At 29.8% G+C, this 15,386-nt stretch overlaps 3 protein-coding genes across 3 annotated transcripts; 2 read left to right on the forward strand and 1 right to left on the reverse strand.

Moving 5' to 3' along the window:
• Nucleotides 1-1,496: 1,496 nt before the first annotated feature.
• On the forward strand, nt 1,497-4,125 carry LOC106306503 (adenosylhomocysteinase 2-like). The gene is made up of 2 exons (XM_013743143.1): nt 1,497-2,282; nt 3,073-4,125. The coding sequence occupies exons 1-2, from the start codon at nt 1,572-1,574 to the stop codon at nt 3,817-3,819; spliced, it is 1,458 nt and encodes a 485-aa protein (XP_013598597.1). The 5' UTR covers nt 1,497-1,571; the 3' UTR covers nt 3,820-4,125.
• A 439-nt stretch (nt 4,126-4,564) lies between these two features.
• On the reverse strand, nt 4,565-5,361 carry LOC106306505 (protein RALF-like 24). The gene has a single exon (XM_013743145.1). It carries the CDS (start codon nt 5,252-5,254, stop codon nt 4,901-4,903), a length of 354 nt encoding a protein of 117 aa, XP_013598599.1. The 5' UTR covers nt 5,255-5,361; the 3' UTR covers nt 4,565-4,900.
• Nucleotides 5,362-13,533: 8,172 nt separating this feature from the next.
• LOC106305570 lies at nt 13,534-13,951 on the forward strand. The gene is made up of 2 exons (XM_013741932.1): nt 13,534-13,798; nt 13,889-13,951. Exons 1-2 carry the CDS (start codon nt 13,584-13,586, stop codon nt 13,902-13,904), a joined length of 231 nt encoding a protein of 76 aa, XP_013597386.1. The 5' UTR covers nt 13,534-13,583; the 3' UTR covers nt 13,905-13,951.
• Nucleotides 13,952-15,386: the final 1,435 nt, after the last annotated feature.

A 15,386-nucleotide genomic window follows, 5' to 3' on the forward strand; every position in this document is an offset into this window, starting at 1 on the left:
TTTTTGAAATTCGAACCCTAAACCGTACAACCCTTAACCTTCAAATCTAAACCCTAAAACATCAACTCTAAACCCTAAAGCCCTAAACTTTCAAATCTAAATCCTAAAACATCAACTCTAGGGTTTTAGGGTTTAGGGTTTAGGGTTTAGACTTGAAGGTGGGTTTAGGGTTTAGAGTGATGTTTTAGGGTTTAGGGTTAATTTTTAGGGTTTATGGTTTAGAGTTTACTTTTTAGGGTTTAGGTTTTTGTGTTGATAGTTTAAGGTTTAGTGTTGATGATTGAGGGTTTAGAATTGAAGTTTAGGGTTTAGGGTTTAGAGTTGATGTTGTAGGGTTTAGAGTTGAAGGTTTGGGGTTTAGGGTTTAGAGTTGAAGGTTTAGGGTTTAGGGTTTAGAGTTGATGTTTCGGGGTTTAGGGTTCGTATTTAATAAAAATATAGGGTTTAGGATTGATGGTTTAGGGTTTAGAGTTGAGTTTTGGGGTTTAGGGTTTGAATTTCGAAATAGGGTTTGATGGTTTAGGGTTTAAAATTATTTTTTTAGATTTTTTATTTATTTAAATATTTATTTATTATATACATAAAAACAAAGACATACAAATCTTTTGCCACTTAATGAATAAGGTGTTTTTGAGAATGTCCATTTAGTGATGGTAAAAATGAAAAGTGCTATCATGAAAATGGTAAACATAAAATTTCTCCTTCTGTTTTAATATATAAGATAAAACATTTAGAAATTGTAAATGATGATCAAATGTCCATTCTTTTTTACTTTTATATGATTTAATTTTATATAAAGGTTTTTGAAGATCATTAATTTTCAAAACATCTAAAAGTTATAAAAATAAATTTTTATTTCTATAGTTTTTGATGATATCAAAATATACAATTAAAAAGTAAAGTCATTCTTCTTAAAACTAAGATTTACCACTGCATTATTATTTTAAATTAAATATAATTTAGTAGAATATAAAATTTGAATTATAATTTTAGAAAATTATATATATATATATATATATAATATAAATATAGTATATAAGAGTAAATCTATTATTTATTATATATTAAATTAAATATAATTTAGTAGAATATAAAATTTAAATTATAATTTAAGAAAATTACATATATAATATAAATATAGTATGTAAGAGTAAATCTATTATTCATTATATATTATAGTATATAATTATTTTTATATATTAATAAATTATAGTATATGTACATTAACTAGAGCATATATGATTTCTAACATAGTGTTTCTGCTACTTAATAATATTCGTTGTGACAAAAAAAGACATTTATTGTTGTTTTCAAAGTGATTATGCTACCAATTTATTTTCTCAAGTGAAATCGAAAACAGAATTGCCACCCTTTTCGGAAAATCTAAAAAAAAAGATGCAAAGTCAAATTCTTTCACCAGATCCACCAAACTCTCTCCACAACCAATCTTAACCGTCCATCTCATCTCCCGCTTCCATCTATTTAACATCACTCGCCACCTTTCGTTTCTCCTCGCACACTCTGCTCCCTTCTCACATATCTCACACATCCGAGAAGAAACTTTTCAAAAAATGGCGTTGCTTGTAGAGAAGACGTCGAGTGGGCGTGAGTACAAGGTCAAGGACATGTCTCAGGCCGACTTCGGCCGTCTCGAGATCGAGCTCGCCGAGGTCGAGATGCCTGGACTCGTCTCTTGCCGCACCGAGTTCGGACCTTCTCAGCCCTTCAAAGGCGCTAGGATCACCGGTTCTCTCCACATGACGATCCAAACCGCCGTTCTCATCGAAACGCTAACCGCTCTCGGCGCAGAGGTCAGGTGGTGCTCCTGCAACATCTTCTCCACCCAGGACCACGCCGCCGCAGCCATCGCCCGTGACTCCGCCGCCGTGTTCGCGTGGAAAGGAGAGACTCTCCAGGAGTACTGGTGGTGCACGGAGAGAGCTCTTGATTGGGGTCCGGGAGGTGGTCCTGACCTGATTGTTGACGATGGTGGTGACGCGACGCTCTTGATCCATGAAGGTGTTAAGGCTGAAGAGATCTTTGCCAAGACCGGTCAGGTCCCTGATCCGACATCTACTGATAATCCTGAGTTTCAGATTGTGTTGTCGATTATTAAAGATGGTCTTCAAGTTGATCCCAAGAAGTACCATAAGATGAAGGAGAGATTGGTTGGTGTTTCTGAGGAAACGACCACTGGTGTTAAGAGGCTTTACCAGATGCAGGAGACTGGAGCTCTTTTGTTCCCTGCCATTAACGTCAATGATTCCGTCACTAAGAGCAAGGTATCGCTTTCTTCTGGCCAAATATCCAAAAAACTGAACCTAAAAATCAGAACATGACTACACCTTACAAATAATTTTCTTGTTATTCTATATCCTAAAAATTTAAACAGAACTGGAACTAAACCGATAATGGAATAATGGAATGGTACGTGACTACCAAAAATATAATTTATATACTGAGAATATCATTTATATTTAATTTTAAAATAATTATGTACTTAATATAATTTATAAACCAAAAAGTTATGTTCCTAAATATCTAATATAATAAGAAATTCAATTATCTAGAATTTGTTATTTGAATTATATGAAATTAGTTCTCGGATAATTTAATCCAAAAACATAATTATTTCTTTTTTCCGAACAACCGGAATTGTTTGATATTTTTATTTGAATTATCCAATATTAGCAGAAGAACCTGAACTGAATCAGAACTAAACTGAATTCAAATTGCATGAAACACGCTTCAAAGTGCATCAATATTAACAAGGTTTTATAAATACTGAAATAATCTCTGTATTTTCATACCCAAAAAAATGAAAAACCAAAATATAATAAAAGGATATTAATCAAGAAACTAAACTAAAAAAACTGAATGTTCATGCCTAATTTAGAGCTTATCCACATTCATCCGCTTTGCTAGATAAATTTTCGTGTAAATGACATGTTTCATTTACCGAAAATGCGGATGATTTTTTCAATGTGTTTCATATGTTTTGATCCATTTGGGTTGCATTTACTGTATTTCTCCATGTGTTATATATATAACTGAGGATCTACTTGCTTGCAGTTTGACAACTTGTATGGATGTCGCCACTCTCTCCCCGACGGTCTCATGAGAGCCACTGATGTCATGATCGCCGGAAAGGTCGCTGTTATCTGCGGTTATGGTGACGTCGGAAAGGGTTGTGCTGCGGCCATGAAAACCGCTGGTGCCCGTGTCATCGTCACTGAGATCGATCCAATCTGTGCCCTTCAGGCTCTCATGGAAGGCCTTCAAGTTCTAACCCTCGAGGACGTTGTATCAGAAGCTGACATCTTTTGCACCACCACTGGAAACAAAGACATCATCATGGTCGACCACATGAGGAAGATGAAGAACAACGCCATTATCTGCAACATTGGTCACTTTGACAACGAAATCGACATGCTCGGGCTCGAGACTTTCCCTGGTGTGAAACGTATCACCATCAAGCCGCAGACTGATAGGTGGGTGTTTCCCGACACCAAGACAGGCATCATTGTGCTAGCAGAGGGTCGTCTGATGAACTTGGGTTGTGCTACTGGACACCCAAGTTTCGTGATGTCGTGCTCGTTCACCAACCAGGTGATTGCACAGCTTGAGCTCTGGAACGAGAAGTCGAGTGGGAAGTATGAGAAGAAGGTGTATGTTCTGCCTAAGCATTTAGATGAGAAGGTAGCTGCACTTCACTTGGGCAAGCTCGGTGCTAGACTCACCAAGCTCACCAAGGACCAGTCTGACTACGTCAGCATACCCGTTGAAGGTCCTTACAAGCCTGTTCACTACAGGTACTGAGAAGAAAAAAGGACCAAGCTTTGGTTGGGAAAAACATGAGATATTGGTCTTCTTATGAGGTTGACCAAATATTGGTATGAATAAGGGGTTGTTGTTATTGGCTTTGAGAGGCTGTTTCTTTGTTTTGTTTTTCATTTTATATCATCTCAAGATGAATTAGTTTATGTTTTTACACTCTTGTTAGGCTTTATCTAATTGATGTTCTTTTTTTACTGGTTTTACTTTTCGAACAAGTGAGGAAACAACGTACGTAAAGCTATCTTCGGCTTCATGTTATTAGAGATCTTTTGTCTGCTTTGAATTTGTATACTGAGATGGTCAATCCAAACATTCAACTTTTTGAGCTTTTCCTTCTTCCTCTAACTTTACACGATACATACAGCGACTCATCTTTTCTGAATTAGGATGTCTTTGTCTACTATGACAAGTCATTTCCCGCAACAAAGCAGAGGATTAAGGCAGAGAACTTGATCCAGAAGACGCATGGCTTAAAAATGGACTCTGTATATTGTTGCTTTTCGTCAAGAAAAAGCTCATTAATGAACCAATTCCTTCTCTGAGCCACACAAAGCTAAAGCCATGCCTCAGCCGAAACTCACTGATTTCAACGGAGAACCCAAGAGTCAGGTTCTTGAACTTACAAGAACAACAAGACCAAGCTTTCTAACTTGAGAAATAAAAAGTTATTTTGCAGCTTATTGCTAGTTCTCCCCCAGTCAACAGAAGTCTAAATGCAATCTAGAAATCTAAATTTTCCCATAAATAACCATTTCAATTATTCACAAAATCTGCCAGAAACTTCTAATTTAGTACAAAAGTACCCCCTAAACAAGCTTAAGTACTTCAACTCTTTCCTACAAAAGTCCACAATCTTCCATATATCAATCCACTCAACACTCCCAACAATACAGATATCAATTATATCAATATTGATTACATATAAACTACGTAAGCCTTATTCTAATGTAAACAACAACATTACAAAATGAATTAAAGATTTTACTTGCCTCATCCTTGGAGAGAGAGCATTTTAATCGCATTATCAAGATCCGCATTTAAAAGAAAACCGGATAAAAATGTTTCAGGTCTTGATGTCGCTAGTGTCTCGAGCACACCTAGTAATGATGTTGCATCCTCTGCTGTAAGAATTGGCCTGTCCGGAGCGACAAGCGTAGTAGGAAGCGCCTGGCCTCTGACAAGGAACCATGTCTCTCCTTAGCGTTGCGTAACTTATGTACTGTTTCCGCATCATCATCACTCTCCGGCTTATATCCGACGGCATCATCTCTTCTCCTTCTTCCCCGACTACGCCTTTCCGGTCAAGCATTGCGTCTATTTCTTCGTTCACCGACGAAACCGGAACCTCGACGGAGATCGAGAGATGGGTCTGAAGGAAAAGTATGGATAAGTAAACGAAAGCTAAGGATCTCGACATGTCGGTGTGGGAGATTTTTTGTAGATGTGGTGATCTCTGCTTTACAACTCCCAAGTTGCTAGTTCTTGCTGTTAAACCAGTTGGTTTAGAGATTGATAGAATTTAACTCTGAACTGTAACGTCAAGTATTTAATTACATCTTATCTATTTGAACAAACAAACAAAAAAAAATACATCATATCTATATTTTTTGTCAGTGGGACTCCTACTCCAATTCTCTTATTTATTGTGGTCCACTGACAAACACTTGGTTCCTTTTGATAATTCATAATTCTTGTTGTTCTTTCTTGCCAAATAGGATGAACATTTTTTAATGAGATATTAACATAAATAGACAATTGTGTCTTTTTATTACAGTTGAAAACACATTATGCTACTGAGATACTTTTCAGTAGTTGAAGACTTGTTTACCCTCCAAAAAGCAAAACCAAGAGGGATAATGAGATAATTGGACGATTCTTTTTAGTTGGGCTAGTTACGTATTTGAATTTTTTTTAAAAATTAAGGTTTAGACTGTTGGACGTGAAACATAGGTGAAATTGAATTTTGTTTTTCACACGGGCCCGGGGAAACTCTCGTTGAATTAATTTTTTTTCTTCAATAATAGTAAAACCCAGAGAAAAAGTGACAAAAGAAATTTCCAACGGAGGACGTTTTAACGGTGGAGACTGATGGAGAAGAAGATGTTGTCACAAAAGAGGAGAGATTTCAAGGGAAAAGCAAAAGGTTAAATCCATTTATTGTTTACATCTCGATTGGTTTGGGTATTTACGGTTGCTTCCATCTCAATCCTCATGTGAGGTTAAAGATTCCCAAGTTTTTGGGTTAGTGTTTCAATTCTGGGATTTCGTTTTTGGGATTAGGGTTTGGGATTTCGATTTTGAGATTTGGGATTCAGGATTTCGATTTTGCGATTAGGGTTCCGATTTCAGAGTTTTCTAAGTTTTGTTTTTTTGTTGGTATCAGTTTTTACAGAGGTGGCGTAGGCATAAGAGGAAGGGGTGAATGAAGGAAGCTTTCTTAATTTTGGAATTAGGGTTCCGATTTCAGATTTTCTAATGATGATGTTTTCTATGTACGTGTGTACATTTTTATGTGTGTGTACATGTGTACACTTCTGTGACACTGATTCGCACGTGTACATATGGACATTGCTTCGAGTTGTACATTTGTACTCTGAACCTGGTGAACCAGCTCTGATTTTACTCTGTACCTTGTGTAATAGGCGTTGTGGTGATTGTGAGCCAGTTGCGATAAAGTTTATGAGCTAAATGCTCTAGGAAACCCACATCCATGGATGGTATGACTGATGATTAGGTGGACATAATGAGGAAGCAGTTTGCTATGGATTAGTACAAGGATTGGATTGTACCAGTTTATGTGGAGGATGAGACGAAGTGAGAAGTTAGAGGACTAATGTATGCATGTTAGGTGTTGTGTTTGCATTCTGAAGGTTATTATATTATGCTAATCGGATGGTGTAAGATTTTATTTTGCGGTTTGATTGTATGATATGGACGTATCATGGCTGTAAGAATGATGGTTTTATTCGGCTAAAATATCATGGTAGTTGTGTTGTATGTGTAATCCTAATGTAAGCATGTTTGATGTTGCTGCTAAAACATGTTTGGTGTTTTACTAAACTTGTTGCAATATGATAATCGAATTGTGTAAAGATGATGTTTATTTGGCTAAAACATGTGTACATTGTTGTTTTGTGTACATGTATACAATAGCGCATAGTTGTCCCCATGGACAGCGAGTAGCATTCGAGTAAAATGTACTGGCTACTGATTTTGGGAATTCAAATCTGTGGCAGTGTACAATGGATTAAAATTCGTGTGGGCTATGCTTGACTTGTATGGGTTCTTAAATTTATACGATTTGTTAGGTGGATTCAAATCTGTGTGTGCTATGTTTGACATGCTAACGTGTACACACGTACAAAGAATCGAGGTTGTACACATGGACAACTCGGCAGCAAAAATATACATGCTACTCGTATTGGAAATTCAAATGGCAAAGTGTAAATCCGTGACTACTGATTTTAATTCTTGAATGTCTACAAATTATCAGGTGAAACATGATTCAAGTGTAGTTGTGTGTGCTATGTATGTCACGGTAATGTGTACATGCGTAAAGAATTATTGTACACATGGACAGTCTGAGATTCGTTTACAAAGTGTACACGATCGGAGTATGAAGATAGTAGTAAGGTGAGAGGTTGAAAAAAATCATGTGGTGTTCGGCTAAATTTAGGAATCAAAAAAGTACGGTGAAGAGTCTGGTTGTAAGTTCCTTGGTGTTATGCGGTCAATAGCTCAGCTAGGTGGAGGGGAGGAGGGGAGGAGCTTCGGGGTTGACAAATAACTCCTGCAACACATTCCCGCTGCCGTCGCCGGACGACTTCTATTCGCCGGCGATAATTATACAATGCTCCACCATAAAAGATACCTAAAACAAAAAAAAAACAGAGTTGTTATTCAACCAAAATTAAGATGTTGGAATTACAGTAAAACAAATTGTTAAACAAAGTTATCTCACAAACCACCACTTAAAATCTAATAATCAGGATTAAAATTCTTGGATTAGTTAGCAAAGTTTAGATTTTTTTCTTTGATGAACACAGAAAAATTCGACGTCATTGGGGGAGAGAATTAAGAGAATAATGTTATAGGTAGAACTAAATCTCGACCGTTGAAAATAAGAGAGAGGGATATTAATCGAATGGTTGTTATTAAATAGCAGATATCTGTGTTTTCCAGATCTGCCAAGTAAAGTCTCAGCCGTTGGAGCTTTAAGAAGATCAATGGTTGTGGGCTAATCCCGCCAAAGGAAAATCTAGTTAGTTGCCTTATGATTGAGTTCTAACGAAAAAGAAGAGAATTAGTTGAGAAAAGTGTGTCAGTATAACAATGTGTCTTGGAGTGTAAATAAAGATGAGGAATGTGTCCTAGAGTGAAAATATTTCTTTTTTAATATCCTAAACTTTCTTTTATTTAACTTAGGATGATAATATATAAATATAAAAATAACAAAATATTCAGATGCAAACGATTTATTTTGTTTTCGTAAATAATGTACCACTAGGTGATTTTCCCGTACTCATACTATTTACTTTTAATTTTAAATTAATTTATAATTTTTGACCCAAAAAAAAATTAATTTATAATTTGTATGCATCATTTGTAATAATAATAGTATATTATTTTAATTATAAATATGATTTTATATATGTTATATCCAATCGATTTTGTTGTTTTTACAGTCGATTTAGTTATCATTTGGATAAATTGGATTGCATCTCTGAATTCAACTGTAATATTTTTATTCTAACTATATTAAAATTTTGATTAATTTCTTATTTGCATATAGGTAGTTTTTGTCTTAGAAATGTAAATATATTTTATGAAAATTATGTATAACTTAAGATATATTGTGCTTATAACGATAATATTCAGAAGTCTCATGCATATATGTACAAATTTTACTAAAAAAACTAAATTAAAATAGTTGGTTTATATTTTATTTTCATTTTTAAGATGTGAATTGTCCTATGATTTATATTTATAAAATAAATTACTATTCTTATAAATTATATATTCTTATCATATTTAAATCTATGATTTTAGATTTAAGTTGGATTAGTCGAGTCATTCATGTTGTGAGTATATGTAGAGTATATTGAGTTACATATATTCTTTCAAATTCAAAATGAAGTATAATTATTTTTATTATAATCAAGTCAAATCAAATTGATTTTGTTTATCATTGAAATGTCCATGTATTTTCATAATATTTATCAAATTATATGTTGATGTTTTTAAACAAATATTAGAAAAATAAAGCAATCATCAATAGGAAGTTATATTGTATAAGTAGCTGATACATTTTTGGAAATTCATGAACACATATCAATATTTACAATAATTAAAATATTTTATAAATTCTAAATACTTTTATGCCTTTGATTTATTGAATGAAAACTGAAATTTATTTAAATAATCTTAAAAATTGGAATTCAGATTTGCTTTGGTATTTTGATTATGGTTCTATCAAGTTCCACAAATACAAAAACATAAAATTTAAAATCAAATTTAATATTAAGAAAGCAAATAACTTTAATAATGATAAAATATAATATATCTACCTCATTGAACTATTTTGTAACTATTTGATTAAGTGATGGTTATTTTAAATTTTATTTTTAGTTTTTTCCTAATAACTCTTGAAAATAAACAGTAAACAAAATTGTGATTGTATTTAAAAATAATATTATATAAGTAAAAAAATTTATCAATATTTTTTTTGCTGTAATTTAATATATTATAGTCAACTAAATATATGAAAAATAAATTCAACATTTCAATAATACTAATTATAAACTATTTTTAGTCAATTAAACATATATCAGTGTATGTTACTTAATTATTTTATGTAATCATCTAAGAAAATAGATAGATATATAAAAATATTTCTATTAATTTGAATTTTTTTGTATTGTTTAAAATTATGTTTTAAAAGATATAATATTTATTTTTCTAATAACATTATATACAAATTTATAATTTCCATCTAAGAAAGCGTAGATATAAAGAAAGTATTTTATTACTTCAAAATTATATTTTATGTTATTTAAAAATATTTTTTTAATGTAATATTAATATTTTGTAAACTTTCCATTTTTTATGAAATCATATTATATATACATATATTTTTTCAATTCGTTTTTTAAACTTTATAAAAAATTCCTTTTTATTATATGTATATGTTTTTCGGAAAATGTTAAAAAGGAAACTAAATAAAAAAATAGATTTTGAATGTAATATTTTTAATTCATTAAAGGGTATCAGTGTAATCAACCATCAACAGAGTTAACTTGAGAACGACACGTAGGAAACTGATTTCTCAAATAATATTATAGAGATTGATTTGGCTATGTAAATCATATTAGTTTTCCTTTCTATTGTTGACAAAAAATTGTTTTAAAAATAGAATATAGTTTTAAAATCAACATGATTTTCAAAATCTAAAACAACTTTTTTGTCAATACTATTCACCCGTGAATTTCCCATACCCTCCTTAAATTTTTGAAATATTTACAAAATTGTCATTATCATTTAATTTCTTATTTATTTCGAAAATATCAAAAAAAAAATGCATCCTAAACATTTCTTCTTATTTACAACAATGTTGTTATCATCAAATTTTTCAATCACCATGAACTACCCATTTTTAGCTCAAAAGCTCAAAAATTTGATTTATATCTACTTTTCCCTCTTTCTACACCAACAAATCTCCATTTCATTTCATTCCTTTTTATTTTTATCTAAAAGTTCTCATTACTTTCATTTTCATAAACTCAAACTCCATATTTTCAAGCTTCTTCAGTAAGCATCGTCAAAAATATTTCTTTTTGCTCATATTTGGAGTATGGACGGTGGAAAAGGCTTAAAACAATTTTACATCGGAAAAGATAACTATTTACATGGTTTTCGTAATTTTTCAGATATGTGTCTCAATAGTAAAATGTTTTGTATGTCTATGCATATGTGAGACTTACGATGCAGTCAACTTGTCAACACACATATTAGTTTGCAATTGACCAAATTTTTATTTTTTGCAACACAGACTTCCTTAGAAGTCAACGTTTTTGCCTTTGAAAAAAAATTAGTAAACTTACGAAGAAGTCTACGCAAAAGAGGTTAGTTTGACATTTGACCAAACTTTTGATTTTTCATAGTAGACTTCATCGGTCTACATAATGTAGATTTCCTGGGAAGTTTACAAAATGTAAGTTTTGCATTTGACCAAAACTTTGACTTTGTTGAATATGTTAGTTTTGTGTTTGACTAAAATGTCAAAAAGTTGATCAAAAATAAATTAAAGTGTACACTTCATATGCAGTCTACTAATCTTAGAAAAAAATGCAAACTGCAAATGAAGTATATTATTTTATTTTGCTCAAACACAAAACTAACTCGTCAGATTTTAAAGAAGACTTCAAATAAAGTCTACACATTCGCAGACATCATTTCACTATACTCGTAAAATTCAAATTTGGTCAATTGGAAAACTAAAATCTTTAACAATAATTTAGAAACGTAAACTACATATGAAGTCTGCTTTTGAAAGTCAAATCCTTGGTGAAGTCGGGTCAGTTGCAAAAACTAGTATTTTTAAACTGTAGACTGTAAAGGAAGACTACACATATAAAATCACAATTTTTTTAAATACAGAAAATAACCGGTGAATTTTGGAATTGCAAAAACTAACCCAAATAGTAGACATATATGACACTGTACATACCTAAACTAAAAAGAAAATCTACTATTTTGTTGACTGAATATGGAGTCTACACAGAAAAAAATTATTAAATGTTAATTTATGTATTATATCATTAAGTTTTTTCAAGATTTTATTGTATGATAGTATGTGTTAATTAATCCTAATGGTCTTGAATGATTTTCAAAAGATAATATTTTATAATTATGAAACTATCAATTTTTTTGTTTGACTATATATGTTGTTAGATAATAAGTGTAGACGTATTTGTAAGTTTACAAATGTAGACTGCAGTTGAAGTCTATGTCAAAAGTTCTATTAAAAGCTCATTTATGTATTATTCATCATATTTCCATGATTTAAATGTTTTACAGAGTGTGTTAACAAATCTTAATGGTCTTGGATGAATTTCAAAAGTTAATGTGTTATAACAATGGAACTAAGAAATTTCTTGTATGATTAAGTTGTTGACTAACAAGTGTAGACTTACATAGAAGTATGCTTCGACATTTTTATTGTTTGAAGTATATATTCAAGACATATTGCAAAGTTTTTGTGATTAGTTTTACTCTTGAAATTTAATGAAAATATTGTATAGATTTTCTTCTTCTCACATGTGTGTTAGTTATTGTATTACCTCATGGTGGTTTTAATTGTTTGGTTGATTAGAGTATCTTGTGAAAACTGGATAGCTAACAAAAACTAATAATATCATACAAGTGAAACACAGCTAAAAATGAATACAATGTTCATAGATTATGCGTTAAATAATTATTTACAAATGAAAATTTTAAAATGATAAATTATTACAAAGCATTCTATTAAAAACTTATAGAGTGTGTGTGACTATTCATAATTTTGATGCCTTAAATGAAATCTTGGAAAAGAGTACCTACAAAATAAGATAAAATTATGAGAAAACATAAGATAGAAGTTTTAAATCATATTTTAAGTATACGTCTTATGAAGTATACTTAAATTTATGGTTTATTAGACTTTAGTTCAAGACTACCTAAAGTTTATGGTTTAGTAGACTTTAGTTGAAGTCTACTAGCCTTAATTTATAAGTAGACTTTATTAGAAGTGTACACTAACTAAAAATTTTAAGATCTAAAATTTTACATTTTCAAAATTTGAAAATAGTAAGTTCTGAAAAATAAATTATTTTTAACATAAAATAATAGCAAATCAAAAGCATTGAGTTTAAATCTATTAATTTAGTTCAATATAAACACAAAATACAGATTTAGAATGAATAGATGTAAATCTTACCTTTTTGGAAAGATGATTTGAAACTTTGGAAGATAATACTTGCAAAATAGGATAAAATTATAAAAAAGTACAAGATAAAAAATTAAAATCATATTCGAGTAGAGTTCAAATGAAATCTACTTAAAAGTTAAGGCTAGTAGATATCTTTTTCGGAACAAAAAATAAAAGAGGAAAATTTATAATTAAAAACCTTTACTTAATTAACAGAGATATTTTCATCTAAAATTTATTATTATTTATCACCAAAGATAAAATTAGAATTAAAAATTTTCAATTTTAAAAAAAATTTGAAAACAAATTGGATAAAATTATATCTAAAATTTAATATTATTTATTTAATTAACATAAATATTTCCATCTAAAATTGATTGTTATTTATTATTGAAGACAAAATATCAAATTACAAAAAGTCAGTTTGAAAAATGTTGAAAAAGAAATTGAATTCAATTATATGCAAACAAAAAATTATATCACACACAACTACTTATATATATAATTACATTAAAAGTTATATATATATGTAAACACATCTATTAACTTATATCAATAAATTTTAATGCTATAAAAAAATATCAAATTTTAATTATAGAAAGAAATGAAAAAAAAATTAAAACCAAAAACAAGCTTTAGTAAGAAAATCTACTCAAATTTAAAAAGATGCAAACAAAAGTATTATAAATAGAGTTTGATTTATTGGAATTTATATAACAATCATAATTATAAGATAAAAATAAGAGAGAAAAGGGTAGAACAAAGTTTGTTAAGATCTTGAATGGCAAAATGGAGTGCCTTAGTGTTGATAATGATGGTGGTGATTGCTGCTACGGTCACAGTAGAAGCAAAGAAGCAAAATGCTTGGATTAAATGTTTTCGCAAATGTTCTAAACCTTGTAAGCCTAACGACGGTAATTGTTATGAACGTTGTAAAATTAAATGTGGTGGCCCCAACCCTCCTCATGGTCCAGGAGGACCCCCTCCTCCATCTAAGTACTAATGTTTTTACTCCTTTTGTTATATGTATTATTAGTGTTTACACAATAAATTTACCAATAAATTTTATATTTTTTATTTTCCCAGACAGAACTTTATATGAAATGGCATCTGTGGAAGTTCGGGGAAGGAAGAAATAATTTTTTTTTATAAAAAGTTTATATAGAAAGTTTGTGAGCATTTCTATAGTTTTAATTTCATGTTAAATCGAACAAAAATATTGATAATATAATTATTTCTAATTTCTGTTTCTGCAGGTTATATTAGTCCCAGGAAACTAAAGAAAACTATTGAATGACAAAATAAAAAAAAATATTACAAAACAAAACTACTAACACAAAAGAGATAATTTGTTCTACTAATGACTTATGAGTTTAGATACAATTGTGCCATTTTTTTCAAAAATTGGTTGGTCAACAAATTTTGTAATACATTTTACCATATAGTATATATATATGAGATCTTAAAAGTTCAAAATATTTTTTGCCAATATTAATAAAATTATCTAAAAAGATTCATTTAACCCAAGTCTCCGAACTGATTTAAATAAATAAAATTGGTGTTAATTTAAACTCATCAAAATAAGATAAAAATTACTTATAAAAACTACAATTGGTTAAATAAATCATGTTAAAATGAAAAAAAAATCAGTTTATAAGAAAAAATAGTTTATGTTTAATTTATGCTAATGTTAAATATATACTTCACCATATGAAAAATGCTTTTTAGGCAAAGATCATATACTATATGAATATCCTTAATTTTTCATGTGTCATCACCATAATGATTTTGTGATGACATGACATACTAACAATGGTGACATGGTTTGAAGCTAATTGTGACATAGACATTTTACATTTAATGTTGATTTATATTTTTGGTAAGTTTTCTTGAATTTAGTAATAAATCATAGATCATCATTAATATAACAACAAATAATATAATAATAGATATATAGAAATATAATAATATATTAAAAATTTTGAAATATTATTTAATTATATTTTATAATTATATAATTTTTATTACTAAAACAATTCTTCCAAAGTTTATGCACTTTTTTAAAAAAACATATTTTCTTAATTTCAATACCATTAGTTTCTTTTTAATATTTACAAATTTTAGAATATTATTTGTTTTATGTTTTGATAGTTATATACCTAACAAAAAAAATTCTTAATTTTATAAAATTTGATTTAATATATTTTAACCCAAAGAAATAGATTCAAAATCTTTCCATGATTATAATTATATATATATATATATATATATATTATTAAATTTAAATTTAAATAATATATATATCTTAAAATTTACATATTATTAAAATTAAAATTAAATATTGTAAGAAAATAACAAAATATAATTTAAAATTTTAATGTTTATATTTATGCACATGGTCGAGAAAACATATAGTATAAAATTAACGTTCAAACCATGCTACCTAAAAATCCTTCTTCATCATACTACCTAAACTTGATCAGCAACAAAAACTACAATGAGTTAGTTTGTTTCTATCAACCCTTATCTATATTATTAAACTGAAGTACATTTTGTTACTCTTTAGAAACATGGATAGCAGTAT

The sequence above is a fragment of the Brassica oleracea genome, chromosome C7 (genome assembly GCF_000695525.1).
Source record: "Brassica oleracea var. oleracea cultivar TO1000 chromosome C7, BOL, whole genome shotgun sequence".
NCBI lineage: Eukaryota > Viridiplantae > Streptophyta > Magnoliopsida > Brassicales > Brassicaceae > Brassica > Brassica oleracea.